Source organism: Fusarium vanettenii (assembly GCF_000151355.1).
Source record: "Fusarium vanettenii 77-13-4 chromosome 4 genomic scaffold NECHAsca_3_chr4_2_0, whole genome shotgun sequence".
Taxonomy (NCBI): domain Eukaryota; kingdom Fungi; phylum Ascomycota; class Sordariomycetes; order Hypocreales; family Nectriaceae; genus Fusarium; species Fusarium vanettenii.
In genome coordinates this window covers 437-16043 of record NW_003315879.1, presented here as the reverse complement: position 1 = coordinate 16043, position 15607 = coordinate 437, and the positions used below count along the sequence as shown (strand labels likewise).

Here is a 15607-nt window from a genome sequence, read left to right as displayed (position 1 = left end):
TGGCTCGACACGGTTCTGGGATACCTCCCGTCCATGGTTCATCAGCCAGATGAGGTCAAGGGGGAAGGGGAGAGGACCGAGTTCATCAAAATGATGATGCCAGAGACAGAGCAGACTATCATTGAGAGCTCTGAATAGTCCGTGCTCTCTCTAGCTCGTCGATCAACCTTGCAGCTCCTTCCGTTCCTCTCAACCCCGTGTACGCAATGCGTCCCTTAATTGGCAGGGTCCATGTAACGCTAGAGCTTTGACGGGTACTGGGTCACCGAGCATCTTACATGGAACACAAGAACACGATAATGTGCAAATATCCAAGTGTAGATATATGTTGTGAATCCGTTGTGTTAGTCCAGACCTATGTGGCGCGGATGCTTCGAGTGGGAATGCCTGCAACCGTGGTTAGTCATATCCGATGAGTCGATATGAGTAACTAAAAGCAGGCTTGAATCATCCGGCAAAAGTCCACTCAGTCCAACGAATAAGCTTACTGATCTGTCAGTTAATTAACTTGTCCTTCTAGAAACATGTGTCGCCAAGCAAGGGCGGAGTTTGATCCTGCGGGGAACAACCGTAGCCTGCACAACAATCTCTTCAATAAAAATCTCCAGATTCTGCCCCGCGATGCCCCTCCTTCGTCACACAGCTTGAGAGACCTCTACTAAGGAATAAACTACCGCGAGACCCCATTAGATTCACATCTGGCTTCTTGGGAAATTTCGCATATACTCGCCTGTACTTTACAAACAGAGCCATGGGGGCCCAGCAGTCCTCGGAGCACTCTGACGCTTCAGGCGCCGCTCCAGTTGCAAAGACATGTTACTACGATCTGCTTGGCGTTGAACGTTCAGCAACCGACGATGAGTACTTCTCCCCATCTGGTCTCCTAGTTTTTTTATAAGCTGGCAAGGCCGGCCTTGACTAACATATTTCTCCAGGATCAAGCGAGCTTACCGTCGAAAGGCTCTCGAGCTTCACCCCGATCGCAACTTCAACGACGTCGAGGAGGCCACCCGTCGCTTCGCCGAGGTCCAGTCCGCATATGAAATCCTATCCGACCCCCAGGAGAGGGCATGGTACGACTCGCACCGCGATGCCATTCTGAGCGGTCAGGACGACAACGACGCAGATGGCAATCCAGCAACGTTCCGCAATGTGCGACTTACCTCGGCCGAGGAGATTATGAGCTTGATCCGCAAGTTCAATGCCGCAGTACCTTTCGATGACGAACCCACGGGATTCTATGGAATCTGCAGGGAGACTTTTGAACACCTGGCTCTTGAGGAGGAGGTGGCGGCCGAAAACGAAGACGTCGACATCCGAGAATACCCAACATTCGGCTCGTCTGATGACGACTACGAGACAGTCGTAAAGCCCTTTTACAATGCTTGGTCTGGCTTCTCCACTGCCAAATCTTTCTCTTGGAAGGACAAGTATCGCCTGTCTGATGCCCCCGACCGCCGTGTTCGCCGCCTGATGGAAAAGGAAAACAAGAAAATGCGCGACGATGCCATTCGCGAGTTCAACGATGCTGTAAACTTTCTCGTGAGCTTCGTGCGGAAGCGCGATCCTCGGTATCTGCCCAACTCGCAATCCCACGCCGAACGCCAAGCTTCCCTACGAAATGCCGCCGCCGCACAAGCCGCGAGGTCGCGTGCTGCAAATCAAGAGCGTATGGCTGAGTACGAAGTCCCCGAGTGGGCTAAGTCTCGGTCGTCCGACAACGGTGTCGCAGAGGGGAGTTTCTCTGAGTCTGAAGAGGAGGAGATTGTGGAGATTCTTGAGTGCGTCGTGTGTAACAAGTCGTTCAAGAGCGAGAAACAGATGGAGGCGCATGAAAGGAGCAAGAAACACATTAAGGCTGTCCAACAGATCAAGCGACAAATGAAGCGCGAAGGCGTTGAATTGCAACTTGATGAGGTTGATGCCACGCCTGCGCCGGAGGCAGCCGAAGGGGGCAAGCATGATCCCATTCCGGAAGAAAAGGTGAAAGAGGACTCGGACAATTCAGAGACATTAGCCGGGAAGAGGTCACCCCCCTCCAAGGGCAAACACCAAGATCCGAGCCCAGCGGAGTCTGCCGATGTGTCTGATGATGGCGACTATGCGCCCCGAAATGTGGTCGAAGAGAGGCTTACGCCCTCCAAGGCGACGCAGGAGGCAGCGAATAACTCTGATGAGGAGCTCTCTGCTGCTGCCAAGGACCTTTCCGTTGATGAGCCCTCGCAAGGCAAGAAGATAGGAAAGGCCAAGGCCAAACGCGCCAAGAAAGCTGCGGCCGCCCAAACCCAGCAGCAGGATGAAGGGGTATGAACATCACCCCGGTCTAGATTGACACTGGCTAACAACTTGTCACAGCAAAAATGCGGAGTCTGCGGGGAGACATTCTCTTCCAGGACCAAGCTCTTTACACACATCCGCGACGAAGGTCATGCCTCGTTGAAACCAGCAACCGGAGGCGGCCAGAGGAAAAAACGCTGAACATCTCTTGGCAACAAATACACTCAAATGTGTTCTCACGTCTACGGCCAAGCGCGACCAAAACGATGACTACGTCCCGGATGACTACTGCCGTACACAAGACAGAGACTGGGATCTGGGAATGGTATAAGCTGGTTCGTTCGAATTCGTATTCATCTATCCCTAGTATAACTCCCAAGCCCACCGCCTATTCAATGGCAAAGCAGCAAACACAACCAAGACGCCAACCAACCCAACCAAACTAGGCCTCATGAATGGTGTCCGCATCATCATCATCACTCAGCGTCTCCACTTCATCAATCGCACTCTCCCGACCCTCACTGGAGCCTCCAAGGAGCGCGCTTCGATCCGCTACGTGGATAATCGACTTGCCCTGGACGTGCTTTACGCATCGCTTCCAATTCTGCCAGTCGTCCTCGCTTCGGATCAAAAATCCTATCAACATGCTCGGATCCATCTCACGAACGTGGATGCGACGTAGTCGGGAAGTGTGACAAGATGCGATCTCCTCCTCGGTATAGTCGTCTGGGTTCTCGTGGTAGGGGAGTGCGGGTCTGGTATGGTGGGGGTCGAGGTAGAACAAGAACGAACCTTGTGCCCCAACAAAGTAGTGTGATGAGGATGGGCGGCCGCTAGATACGGGTTATCGGCAAGTTCATATCATGGGGATTCACGTGGCTTACCCTGCAATTCCTACAGACTGGGGCATTTGTAGGGATGCGATGAGGGCCTCCCAGTAGACAGGCGTTATCTTGTCGATTCCCAGACGAGTTCCAACAAGAATGAGCGTGGGATGAAATGCTTCCCCCTCTGGCTTCGCAATCTTCATAAACTCGTCCTCGTAAACGTCGGGGCCGTCGCCTGTTGAGTATACTCGAAGTGATGATTCGTGCGAGTTCGCAAGCGCTCTGGTGGAACGTCGATTAGTGAACTGCGGGAGAGCTTGGGCTTGTTCTGTTGACTTACTGGATGCACCGGGCAGTTGCTGACGGTCCGAACCACTCGCCTGGGTACTTGCCACACGCGCTGGCACCATGACGGACGAAGCTATGGAGGGAGTAGGGGGCGTTAGGGTGGTCGGCAAACAATTTAATGATTTCCCGCTCTTCATGTGGTGATTGTCCTCGGCGCCAGTCTAATGATAAGTGAGCTGGGTGTTGGCACTGTACGACTAACATGACTTCTTACCTCTGCCCAGACGGATCATGCCTATGGTATTTGCAAGCAGGCTCTGGCCTGATCGAATCATGCAACCCCATCCACTGTCGGAAGAGAAAGGGCTCTGATCACCCAGCTGGCTCTTCAACCTCATCGATAGCGAGAGGGAGGAAGTGGCTTGTGGGTTGGTTGATCGAGGGATGGCCTCGAATTCAGACCTATACGTCATCCAGATCCTCGACTCGAAATCGGCCATGAATTGTGGCGGCCAGCCGTTGTCTTTTGTTGGTTCATCATATGCTAGCGATGACGAGAAGCTGCTCGATATCGATTCCGGTGGGGTTTCGGGTGCGTTGACTGGTGGGACGGGCGGTCGACTGGTGTCTTGAGCCTCTGCGTCTGGCTTCGGCGCTGGGGGCGGTGTCTGGGGACTGCGGTTGTCGTTCTTGGTGCTTTTGCTGTCACTGAGCTTGTATGAGTGTCCGAGGCACCACACGGGTTGGTCGTGGGCGACATCGTTGGTCGGCTCGGGATCCCAGAACATCTGCACTATTCGCCGATAGCGCCCAAGGTCGACGTTGGCCATGGCGGCTTCCATAGCGGCTGTAACCTGTGCGACTGTGTCAAGCTGGCATCTGCAAGTGTCGGTGTCGATACTGGAGTGGGCTGTGATCCGATCGGGAGCCTAGTATGAAGAGTGTTGTGTAATGAAGGGAGACGATGGCGACTTGAGATGGATAACGAAGCTGCTGGCGAAGGCAGCAAATGGGTCTTGGGTCTGGCTGTGTGGGGAGTCAGCTGGGGCCGGCGGCGGCGGGGGAAGCGGCGGCTTGTGACTCCCTCCTCAAGGCCGCCTGAGGTGGTGGTTCCGGATGAGGTGGAGCCCCACAGGCAACAGGTGCAAAGGAATCCTGCGCACGGACCACTCGACGCGATGTGAGAAATCGAGAGCGATGGGGATGATGATGGTCGATCTAGGGCATGGTTGATGTCAATATGCCTTTTTTATGTGTTCTTCGTATTTGTTTCACTACTTGACGCGAAATTTGACACGTGTTTGCTGTCCTTTGTCCGTGTTTCTGATTATGTCTGCATTCACAAAGATTATGTTGAAGCTCATGCAAATAATGTTAGAGAGTTCAAGTGATTTCATCGTCAAAGCTGGCAAATAAGACGAAAACACCACACGATCCGATCAAGACGGAGAAAAATTTGGAGAAGCACGTAAAACAGTCAAGTAACTCATCTATCAAATATGAAAGGCTATTGAACTCCCAACTACCCAAGAATCAGGCGCATAAACCCGAGCTGGAGGCTCCCAACAATTACCCTACACCTGAGCGATGCACGCACTCATTGAAGTGACGCACCATAGCTGCGGTCTCCACCTGCTGATCCCCGCTTGGCCGCAAGCACCGGCCCCACCAAGCACCCCTGCTGCACACAACGTTTCCATGACTCTCATCGTCTGGGACAACTCCACAGTCTTTTGAAAAAGCCAATCAAAAAGCGTCACAGGCCGAGATACCCACCGCGGGGTGACTCTTTTTGTTGTCAACAACATAGCTTTTGCTAGCATCCACTGCGTGAGACTTTTTACACAAACGCTCTGTGCTGGAGGCTCATACATCTACGGCCAAACCGCCACCCGCTCCATCGACTGTGAGGAGCCTTCACAATGCCGGCGATCGATTCATAGTTCGCCATGCCGAGAAACAAGAAGGGAGCCTCTACGCCTCGTGGCGCAAAGAACGCCCGAGGTGGACGAGGAGGTCGCGGAGGCCGAGGAGCCTTTCGTGGACGCGGCAACTATTCGCCTGCACCAGCCCGAGTAAACTTCATCAGAGAAGAGACCACCGGTAACCAGCCCAATACACTACTGGGTAGACACCCGGAGCCCGAGGATGTGCTATGGCCGGCTTACTGACAGCACCACAGCTGGGTTTACACTCGCAGACGAAGCTCGACAGACTTCCCAGCATGACCCTTCCAGATGGAATAACTTGCGCATGCGACCCGTCAAGTTTGTCAGCGCTGGGCCAACTGAACCATTGAAGCTACTAGACGTGCTGCTTGACGAAGAAAATGACGAAGCTGAAGAACCAACCACCACGGCGTCGCCTGAAATCAGTACCCAACGAGACATGCAAGTCGATACACAAGATGAGTCCGACAACGAGATTGACAACCACGGCGAGAGAGGCGGGCACGAGGCGGACGTGGAGGAGGACTCAGACGAAGATGATCATTTTATCGGACCTGACGAACTCGAAGAAGCTATCCAAGCCCAAGTCGAGCCCGACAATGAAACCTCGGAGGAACCATCATTTTTCTTTGACCTGAAAGGAGACCAGTCACAGCCCAAGCTTCAGCAGGGCTCAGTCGAGATCCCAGAGCGACCGTCTTCAAGAAGCAGCAGCTCGAGCGAGGAGGTTATCCTGTTCAAGGGTCGCGCAGCCCCACGAAAGCCTCCGCAGACGGAAGAGATCAACATGGCTCAAATGCAGACCGAGATACGGGTCGTCGAGCAAACAATCATCACTGAGTCGGCACCAGCACCACCGTCACCCGCACCCGAATTGAGCGTCGAGCCACGGAATCGCAAGAAGCTATCTAAGAAGGAGAAGAAGGAGAAACAGCGCGAAAAGAGAAACGCGCGAAGAGAACTACAGGAGGAGGAAGATGCCATCCTCGCAGACTACATCGCCAACATGAAGGAAAATAGCGATGATGAGTATTTCCGACAACTCATCGACGGTGGAAGCGAATCGGACGATGCTGAAGAGGATGCGTCTGACTCACATGTCGCAACATCCAAACAGCAACGCGCCTCCTCCAAGAAAAAGGACCCGGAGACAAGTGATTCAGAGGAAGACCAAGAGGAGGATTTGTCTGAGGAGGAGGGCGAGGACGAGGACGACGAAATGCCTAGCGAAATCGACGACGAGACACTGGCAAGACTCATTGCAGGCCAAGAATTGAGCCAGGACCTGGGCATGGACGACGTCAATTTCGGCGATTCATCGAGTGATTCGGATTCCTCTAGCGACAAGAAGGCCAAGAAGCGATATCCGGGAGTTGACGACGAGGTTGACCTGATGGATTGGGAACGACCCAGCTTGCGGCGGCGCAAGGGCAAGGGCGCAAAGGCGCAGATCACGTTCAACCTATCCGACTCGGAATTGGAGGCGCAACTCCAAGCCGCCTGGAAAACTGACCGACAAAAGAAGTCTGAACGTAAGAAGCAGCGAGAGGAGTTGCGCGCGCTTGGGATGCTCGGAAAGAAGGCCAACCCTGACGATCTTCGTGTCAAATACCCGGATGGCATGAATATGGATCAGGTTGCAGAAGAGCTACGAGCGTTCCTCGTGAGCTCTGATGAGCAGTGAGTCCATCCTCCACATTCCGCCAGTCGTTTGCTGACCACTTCCTAGACTTACGCTACCACCCATGGACAACAATGCGCGAAAGATGATCCATGAGCTGGCCAATAAGTTCAAAATCAAGTCCAAGTCGACGGGCAAGGGAGACCAGCGAAGACCAACTCTCTATCGTACAGCTCGCACGCTTCCCTACGTAGCAGTGACTTTCGATCAAGCCATTAATCGCGTCAACCGACGATACTTCCCTCGACTCGACATGAAAGGTAAAAAGTCGAATCGGCTTCCACCTGTCCGTGGCGGCGCAAGTATTGCGGCTGCGACCTACCAAGATGGTGAGATCGTGGGCGGCTCAGCGCCAGAGCTTGGTGTTGAGAATCGCGGTCGCGCCATGCTGGAAAAGATGGGGTGGAGTTCTGGTACGGCGCTGGGTGCCATGAACAACAAGGGAATTCTGCAACCTGTCACGCACGCAATGAAGCGGTCAAAGGCCGGACTCGGCTAGATATTGATTCGATACGCGAACATCAGGAAGGACTGGAGCTGTGAGCTGAGAACCGGACAACACCTGTAACACTATGCAAATAGAAGGGGGCTTTCAAGTGCACGAATTCATGTTATCGAGACCCTATTTCTCGATGTTTATTGTACAACCGCGAACCCCGTTGCCCGTGTGTGAAGACATTGCCCCCAGTGAAAAACAAAACCATCCGTAACGCATTATGAGGCTCCTAAAAACAGGGCCAGATGCCCATGAAACCTCGGAGTCATGACACCCTGATGCCACGCGAGAAAAACCAATTGACCAAAACAAACCAGCAAGTCAAGCCACTTATTTCGTCGAGGAGGAGTACTTGGTGACGGCCTTGGTACCCTCAGAGACAGCGTGCTTGGCAAGCTCACCGGGGAGGATCAGGCGGACAGAGGTCTGGATCTCTCGGGAAGAGATGGTGGACTTCTTGTTGTAGGCAGCCAGCTTGGAAGCCTCAGAAGCAACGCGCTCGAAGATATCTGAGTCAAAGTTAGGATAATGGACTTGGAGACGACAGATGAACCAAAACATACCGTTGACGAAAGAGTTCAGGATGGACATGGCACGGTTGGAGATACCAGTGTCGGGGTGGACCTGCTTGAGGACTGGAGATGCAAGTTAGTTTGACGCGTTTGGAAAAAGCGTGACGCGAAAAGGCGCGAATGGGATTGGAACTCACCCTTGTAGATGTAAGAAGAGTAAGTCTCCTTGCGGGTCTTGGAGCGCTTCTTCTTGTCACCAGAAGCAGCGGTCTTCTTGCCGGCATCCTTCTTCTCGGGAGCCTTGGAGGCAGTGGCGGGGGCCTTGGAGGCGGGCTTCTTGTCGGCGGCCTTGGGAGGCATTTTGAAAGATGTGAGATCGGTGAAAAAAGACTGAAAAGTCGAAGAGTGTGGTTGAGTTGGATGTGCGAGAACGCGAGCGTGTGTTGCGGCGAAGAGAGCTGGTGGTGATGGAAAGTGATGGCGAGACAGGAAGATCGGGGGGTGGGTAGGCTTTTTGTAGCTGGGCGCGCGTCGGTGCAAGCGGGTTACTGATTGCACTTGGGGGGCGTGCGCACGCGTGCCTGCTAGCGGGAGAGGTTGGCAGGGTGGAGGTGATCTGGGCGTTGCTGGTCGCGCCTGCGTGGCCCTCTTTTTCTTTTCATTCCCCTTGGACTGCTGGGAAAATAAAAAATGGCGAGTGTCCTATTTTTTGATTGGCCGGATTTGCGCGACAGCCAACATGCTGCTGGTTCTCTTTTTTGATGCGAGAGAGAGACGCAGTCGCCCCACTGGCTTCTCTTTTCGTCATCCTGAGGAGTGCACCGCTTCTGGTCTGCCTTCCGTGATCTCGCGCGCAGCTGGCCTCTTCCATTGCTAAATCAACCTAGCCCAGCCACTATCTCCGTCTTCGTCTTCATCATCCTTCCTCGGCTTGCCGACTGGGTCAATCTTCTCCCACTCTTTTACTTCTTTCCTTCTACACATCACACATTCTTGACCTCTACTACCATAGCATGCCTTCTTCACTTAGAGTCATCTTCATGTTGTGTAGAACCCGTGTTGCAACGCCATGCTGTCCCGAAAACTCGCGTAGATATCGTCACTTTTGCATCGTGAATGAGCATCGTAGAACCTTCAGCATCTAAGCTCGTACTTCCACTGGCGTCTCCCCATCCCTGCTCGAGGCCGACGCGCCCCGGGGACGCGCCCGTTCCTTCTCAGATGCTCCCGCACATGTCCCGTCACGGCCGTGACAGATGACCGCTCGTCCTCCGGTGTTGACGCTCTGCTGGCCAGTCTCCGTCCCGTCTCTCGCTCTCCACATTCCCCAGAGTCTGGAGCTCCGAGTCCGAGTCTCTCACAGGGCTGCCGGCTCCGTTGACTGCCGGAATGGAGAGATCTCCTAGAGATCCGATCCGGAGCATTGGGGCTCAATTGTGGACCATATGCACATGGTTTCTACGTCACGATGCCCTGAAATGGGGTTGTTTAAGTCAAATGAGGTCCTATATACGTCCAAGATGGAACATTAAAGCAAAATATGACTCTACAAAGCTTGAACAAGTGTCAAACTTCATAGATCATGACCCAAAAAGATGAAGATATCCTACGAACACCAAAGTAAATGGAAGTGAAAGAGCTTCAAGCCCAAACAACAACAACAAAGGTTCAAAATCAGACAAAAGGTTTGACTTGACCCAGAGACCCAACTCAATCAAACCAAGTGGACAAGCCCAAATGCCCTCGATATCTCCTACCAAAGAAATCACGCAAAACGAGTCGACCGAGCAACAAACCTGGCTCAGACAAACGAGAAGAGATGAACCAGAAAAAAGTGCAAGACTCGGGGTGTCCAAGGGTACTGGAAAACAATGCTGATTTCAGACGTCCGACCTCCCTCCAATGAACAAATGCTCCTGAGCAGAAATTTCAGCACGCGGCCGGAAAATGAGGAACAAAGGTGAAAAATCGTGCGAGGTGGACGGTCGGGGGTGAAGGAGGATACCCAGAAAGACGCGGGTGGGTGATTTTGGGCCTTGGTGGCACGCGCGTTGGGGGGGAGGTCGGTTTTATTATTTCGCCGTGCCAGGGAGACAGGCGTGGCAGGTGTGCCTGTTTTTTATTTATTTTATTCGGTACGCCCATTTTCGCCTGATCGGGCTAGCGCCAAATCGCGCGCGCTCGTCCCGTGGGTGATCTGGGATCAGAGCTCTGACGCGCGAAAAGTACTTAACCTCTACCTCCCCCGCCAACTTCGACTCTCTCATCAACTTCTCGCAATTGTCATCACCACGACGCTCTCCGACTCATCCATTCGTCGCAAAGTCTCACCAGACTCACTCACTTCTTTTTTCACCCAAACCACCCCAACCAACCCACTTTCAAAATGACTGGCGGCGGCAAGTCTGGCGGCAAGGCCTCTGGTTCCAAGAACGCGCAATCGTGAGTCTCCCCCGTTTTCCCAGATTGCCACGCCAACCTGGTCGCGTTTTGATGCTATTCATGACGCGCCTTCCACTTTTCTCTTTGACCTTGATGCTTACACATGTTTTCCACAGGCGTTCTTCCAAGGCTGGTCTCGCGTTCCCTGTTGGTCGTGTCCACCGTCTTCTCCGAAAGGGCAACTACGCTCAGCGTGTCGGTGCCGGTGCCCCTGTGTACCTCGCTGCCGTCCTTGAGTATCTTGCTGCCGAAATCCTCGAGTTGGCTGGCAACGCTGCCCGTGACAACAAGAAGACCCGTATCATCCCCCGTCATCTCCAGCTCGCCATCCGAAACGATGAGGAGTTGAACAAGCTTCTGGGTCACGTCACCATCGCCCAGGGTGGTGTCCTACCCAACATCCACCAGAGTACGTTACCTACTTTACTCTTGCATTCCATTACTGACTTGTTTCTTTCAGATCTTCTGCCCAAGAAGACTGTCAAGGGTGGCAAGAACGCGAGCCAGGAGCTGTAAGCGGGTCGTTGGTTTGTGTTTTCTTGCGATGGTGGGTTGTTTGGGTCGTCATGACAAAGGGGTCACGGTTCAGGGTTCACACGGTTGCTTTTATCACTTTATTCGCGCGTTAGGGTTGTACAATAATCCCCCACGGCATGGTCATGAATAAGAAGACTTCAAAGATCAACCCTGTTTCCCCTGTGGCATCTTGATACTGATAGCGAACTGTACTGCATTTGTAATTCTTCCATCTTAGCGACATGCGATTTGCAACAATGTTTCCGACAACTCATCGGTCTTTCCGGACTCTTCACAACTCTTCGCGTTTCCAGTCTGTTGTAGGGAGGAATGGCCTTTACTCGTTGATATTATTTCGTCTCGGTGTTGCTGGATTGAGCTAGGTTTGGGTATTGGAAATGAACCTTGGTTAGATGTGGCGAAAAGCAAGACCGGCTCTGGTAGAAAATCGATCGATCGTAGATGTCTGCTGAGCTCGGAAATGCGTTTCGGTATCGCGGCAACCGCACGAAGAACTCAAGTGACCAAAACTTTCTTTGATTCATGCTACAATTGGTTCGGCTGTCCCGTCCATGCCCTCTATATACAAATATATTCTCATACAACCCAGGTAGTCCGGCCGTGGTTTTAATGTCGGTTGACGGGGTGGGGGGGAGCTGTCGGTTGATCAGTATCAATATGATTCCTCCATGGGGGGCAGGGGTTAGCGGCTCACGGTCGAGGATAGGCGATGGCAGGTTTCGCTCGAACTTTGAGCCTGTGAGTCGTTGTTAGCAGCTTGCATAGGGTCGTCGTTGGCCAATGGACAAGCATACCTCCGGGAGCAGTCGGGGGCGTGTAGGGATCGGGGTGCTTCCAGCTCTCCAGTAGCTTCTCTGTCTCCGTCAACAGAGCCTGTATTCCATTGTCAGCCCGCATTCGTCCTCCGGCAGCCAATTGTCCTCTCACTCTTTGGTGTCTCGGATCAGTCACATTGCGGTTGGCCTCGAAGAGTGAGCGAATATAAAGAGCCTGGCCACGCCACAAGTGTCGGTGGACGGCCCAATCCAGCGCCAGCTTCAATGAGCGGCGGTAGAGGGATCTAGAGTCCAAAAAGGTCAGCATGTATAGCTCGAGGGGCTCGACAGTCGTGTGCTCGGCCGTTCGGATGGGTTTGTGGTTACTGACAGAGCAGCTCGTCGCGTCGACATGGTGGATGAGGTGCTGAGGGTGCGCGAGGCCGGGCCCAGTCGAGAAAGACTCCTCGCTAGGGTGCAATTGATCGAGTTTCGTGAGGTATCTCGCCGACTGGCGCTCGCACAATGGAATCCGGTGTTGACCTGTTGTCTTGGGTGAGGTTGTGTTGCGACGAAGAATGCCGACAATGACGGCAGACTGATTGGTGCCTTGTGGCCTCGTTCCGGAGAATTGCCGACCATATTGAGCCTACCCTATACATCTCATGGAAACAGAAACAGGGACTTCTTGGGCTTATTTCTTCTTTTATTGCCCTAATAATCTAGAATCTATGTTTCTGGGGTGACGCGAATCGATTGAGTGTAGTATTGATATATGGGTGTGATATTTTTCGTTTTCTGCTGACTTCTTCAAATGTCCCGTCTCGATGCATGATTCAGGGAGACTGTCTTCTGGCTCGGAGTTTGGAATCCAGCACAATTCATCACATGAGCCCCTACAACTCTAATTTTTACCCACAAAGACCTCATGTGCTGACTGTATCTTACAACCGAAGGATTTTTGCACCAGTTCCACGAGATAATTGACAAATGAACGTTGAAGAGCTCGAATTGAGCCTCGGAGCTGTCAAAAACCCCACGTTGGATTGATTCCCGAAAGCTCCGTCCCCTGGGTTGGAATTAGTTTTTGGCTACTTCTGAGTGGTCGAGTTGTTTGACCCATAATTTGCACCAGCCCCGCCCATTCCATTACCAGCCACTCCCGTATCTCTCGGCAAGCCACACCAGCCACGGTCACTCTACACTTACGCACAGACACCAGTCCTTATCGCGAGCTGAGCAGATTAGATTGCGACATCTCGCGATAAGCACATGGTCAGATGTGAGAAGGAACAGACTCAACAAGGAGACTTGTGATGGTTGAATAAGCTCTCTTTCCATCAAGAGCGACATGAGAAAAGGAACCTTCTCACGGTTCTCCGCGTTGTCGGCGTATCGGGCCATGGCTGGCACATTAAGTGGAGCAGACACAACCAGACAATACCGAGAGTCATGTTAAGGGGCATTGTCTAACACAAGCACGACTGAGGAACAACGAACTGATTAATATTTAGTGGGTTGAAGTATGTCCGTGATACGCATGTGAGTCTAGAAGATCCAACCCAACTTGATGCCCCCCTCCCGCAGGTTAAGCCCGATCGAAATAGGCACAGCATACTGCATGGTAAGCAATGCGCTGTCATCGTATAGCTTACTAGATGCAATGCTACAATGAGTTGCCATTCTGCATGCAATTGAGGTCGGGTTAACAAAGCTAGTCGGGTTCTTCCATATGCAAAGGATAATAGCTAAATAAGAGTAATCTATAACTTGTAATACTTAATAATCAGAGGGTATTCTATATTAACGCGACTTACCCCCTTAATTAATTAAGCCTTAAGAAATATATTAAAATAGCTTAAATTAAATTCTAAAAGTATATAAAGCCTATTAAGCTATAAGGAAATAATTATAAAATAAAATAATTAAAATTTAACTTATATTAGCTAAGAAAGGGCTAATTAAATATATATATATATATTTATTACTATTAAACTTATTATTAAACTTATTATTATTTATATATTTATATAAGCTAATATTTATATATTATATATTTAATTAAATAGGTTTAATTAATTAAACCTATAGACTTTTATTTATTACTAAGTTTTAGTTTAATATTAAGCCCTTATACTAATACTTTTTAAGTTTATAAAACTTTATTATTAACTCTAAGAATTAATCCCTCTAAATAAACCTATAATATTAATAACCTTAATAAGCTTTATTTCTTAATATAATTATACCTATAGCTATATAGCTAGATCTTAGCTAATTATAATAAGACTTTTTTAATATTTATTTAATAATATAAAAAGTCTTAATATTTATTATAAATATTATAAGTTATATCTTATATTAATTATTTTTTATATTTATAAAAAAGCTTTTTTTTTATTTTTATTTTTATTTTTATTTTAAGAGCTTTTAATAAAAAAAGCTTTTTTTTAATAAAATTAATCTTTATATAAATATAAGAATTAAATATATAAAAAAAAAAAAAAAAAGGTTATAATTAAAAATTATAAGCTTAATTAATATTAAATTACTAAGTAGCGCGCTTAAATTAATACTTTAAATAGCTTTATATAAGATTATTTCTAATAGTTTATTATAAGTATTTTTTATGCCTTTATAAAGCTTATTTATTATTAAAATTATTATTAAAATTATTATTATTTATATATTTATATAAGCTAATATTTATATATTATATATTTAACTAGATAGGTTTAATTAATTAAACCTATAGATTTCTATTTACCGCTAAGTCTAGCGCCGAGCCTTAGCGCTAATACTTTTTAAGTTTATAAAACTCTGCCGCCGACGCTAAGAACTAATCCCTCCGAGGTATTAAACCTATAATACTAATAACCTTAATAACCTCTATTTCCTAATATTACGCTTATAGCTATATAGTTAGATCCTAGCTAGCTAATTTCTTTAATCTTTATTTAATAGTATAAAAAGTCTTAATACTTATTATAAGTATTATAAGCTATATTTTATATTAATTATTATTTATATCCTTAAGGAAGTTTCTTTTTTTATTAATAAGATTTTTATTTTTTTTTATTTTTATCTTAAGAGCTTTAAGTAAAAAAAGCTCTTTTTTAATAAAATTAATCCTTATATAGGTATAAGAATTAAATATAAAGAGGCTAAGTAAAAAAAGAAGAAAATTATAACTAAAGATCGCGAGCTTAATTAATATTAAATCGCTAAGTAATATACTTAAATTAATACTCTAAATAGCTTTATATAAGATTATCTCTTATAGCCTATTATAAGTGCTTTTTATATCTTTATAAAGCTTATAAACCTCTTTAATAAGATTATCTTAATTATATAAGAAGGCCTATTAATAGGTATTAGTCGCATTATTATAATTATTTAGTTAGAGGTCTCTTTAAAAAGCTATTATAATCTTCTTTTATATTATTAATTAATTAGCTAATTATTAATTAATTAATTAATTAATTAATTATAGTTATTAATTATAATTATTAATTATTAATTAAATTTCCTTTTATAAGGATAATAAAAGTATAATCCCTTAAGATTTATATCTCTTTAAGTAATTAAGAATCCTAAGGATAATTAGAAGGTTAATAATAAAAGGGAGAATTATTATAGGAAGAGGTTAGATATTAACCTCTTTAACTAATTAAGATATAATTTATTTATTATAAATAGAGCTATTATTAAAGGTATTAATAATTATATAAATAAACTTTATTAATTTAAGCCTATTAAGACCTTAGGCTTTAGGTATAGAGCCTTTATTATTAAATTTACTAAGATTTTAATTAAGATACTTTAATCCCCTTTTTAGGTAGA

The 15607-nt window shown here is 48.0% G+C and overlaps 6 protein-coding genes across 6 annotated transcripts; 3 read left to right on the top strand and 3 right to left on the bottom strand.

The window, feature by feature from the left end:
- Positions 1–751: 751 nt before the first annotated feature.
- NECHADRAFT_92391 (uncharacterized protein) lies at positions 752–2478 on the top strand (the record flags this gene model as incomplete). Its single annotated transcript, XM_003051879.1, has 3 exons — positions 752–861; positions 936–2304; positions 2356–2478. 3 exons carry the CDS (start codon positions 752–754, stop codon positions 2476–2478), a joined length of 1602 nt encoding a protein of 533 aa, XP_003051925.1.
- A 241-nt stretch (positions 2479–2719) lies between these two features.
- NECHADRAFT_103954 (uncharacterized protein) lies at positions 2720–4234 on the bottom strand (the record flags this gene model as incomplete). Its single annotated transcript, XM_003051439.1, has 5 exons — positions 2720–2893; positions 3176–3386; positions 3445–3613; positions 3667–3687; positions 3742–4234. 5 exons carry the CDS (start codon positions 4232–4234, stop codon positions 2720–2722), a joined length of 1068 nt encoding a protein of 355 aa, XP_003051485.1.
- Positions 4235–6968: 2734 nt separating this feature from the next.
- On the top strand, positions 6969–7521 carry NECHADRAFT_37955 (uncharacterized protein; the record flags this gene model as incomplete). The annotated part of the gene is made up of 2 exons (XM_003051878.1): positions 6969–7021; positions 7071–7521. 2 exons carry the CDS (start codon positions 6969–6971, stop codon positions 7519–7521), a joined length of 504 nt encoding a protein of 167 aa, XP_003051924.1.
- HTB2101 (histone 2B) lies at positions 7515–8497 on the bottom strand. Its single transcript, XM_003051438.1, has 3 exons — positions 8228–8497; positions 8082–8153; positions 7515–8027 (listed from the first exon to the last, which is right to left on the bottom strand). The coding sequence occupies exons 1-3, from the start codon at positions 8388–8390 to the stop codon at positions 7849–7851; spliced, it is 414 nt and encodes a 137-aa protein (XP_003051484.1). The 5' UTR covers positions 8391–8497; the 3' UTR covers positions 7515–7848.
- A 1810-nt stretch (positions 8498–10307) lies between these two features.
- Positions 10308–11174, top strand: HTA2101 (histone 2A). The gene is made up of 3 exons (XM_003051877.1): positions 10308–10472; positions 10589–10881; positions 10933–11174. The coding sequence occupies exons 1-3, from the start codon at positions 10417–10419 to the stop codon at positions 10986–10988; spliced, it is 405 nt and encodes a 134-aa protein (XP_003051923.1). The 5' UTR covers positions 10308–10416; the 3' UTR covers positions 10989–11174.
- A 521-nt stretch (positions 11175–11695) lies between these two features.
- Positions 11696–12008, bottom strand: NECHADRAFT_9923 (uncharacterized protein; the record flags this gene model as incomplete). Its single annotated transcript, XM_003051437.1, has 3 exons — positions 11696–11745; positions 11804–11882; positions 11937–12008. Coding segments are annotated over 3 exons (201 nt in total), but the record flags the coding sequence as incomplete, so codon positions are not given.
- Positions 12009–15607: the final 3599 nt, after the last annotated feature.

Excerpts from the sequence above, each read along its gene's own strand:
- HTB2101 (XM_003051438.1), bottom strand. The coding sequence starts at position 8,390 with ATGCCTCCCAAGGCCGCCGACAAGAAGCCCGCCTCCAAGGCCCCCGCC. Across the intron at positions 8,154-8,227 it reads CTCTTCTTACATCTACAAGG|TCCTCAAGCAGGTCCACCCC; the intron begins GTGAGTTCCAAT and ends TTGCATCTCCAG. Across the intron at positions 8,028-8,081 it reads CCTGAACTCTTTCGTCAACG|ATATCTTCGAGCGCGTTGCT; the intron begins GTATGTTTTGGT and ends ACTTTGACTCAG.
- HTA2101 (XM_003051877.1), top strand. The coding sequence starts at position 10,417 with ATGACTGGCGGCGGCAAGTCTGGCGGCAAGGCCTCTGGTTCCAAGAAC. Across the intron at positions 10,473-10,588 it reads GGTTCCAAGAACGCGCAATC|GCGTTCTTCCAAGGCTGGTC; the intron begins GTGAGTCTCCCC and ends TGTTTTCCACAG. Across the intron at positions 10,882-10,932 it reads CCTACCCAACATCCACCAGA|ATCTTCTGCCCAAGAAGACT; the intron begins GTACGTTACCTA and ends TGTTTCTTTCAG.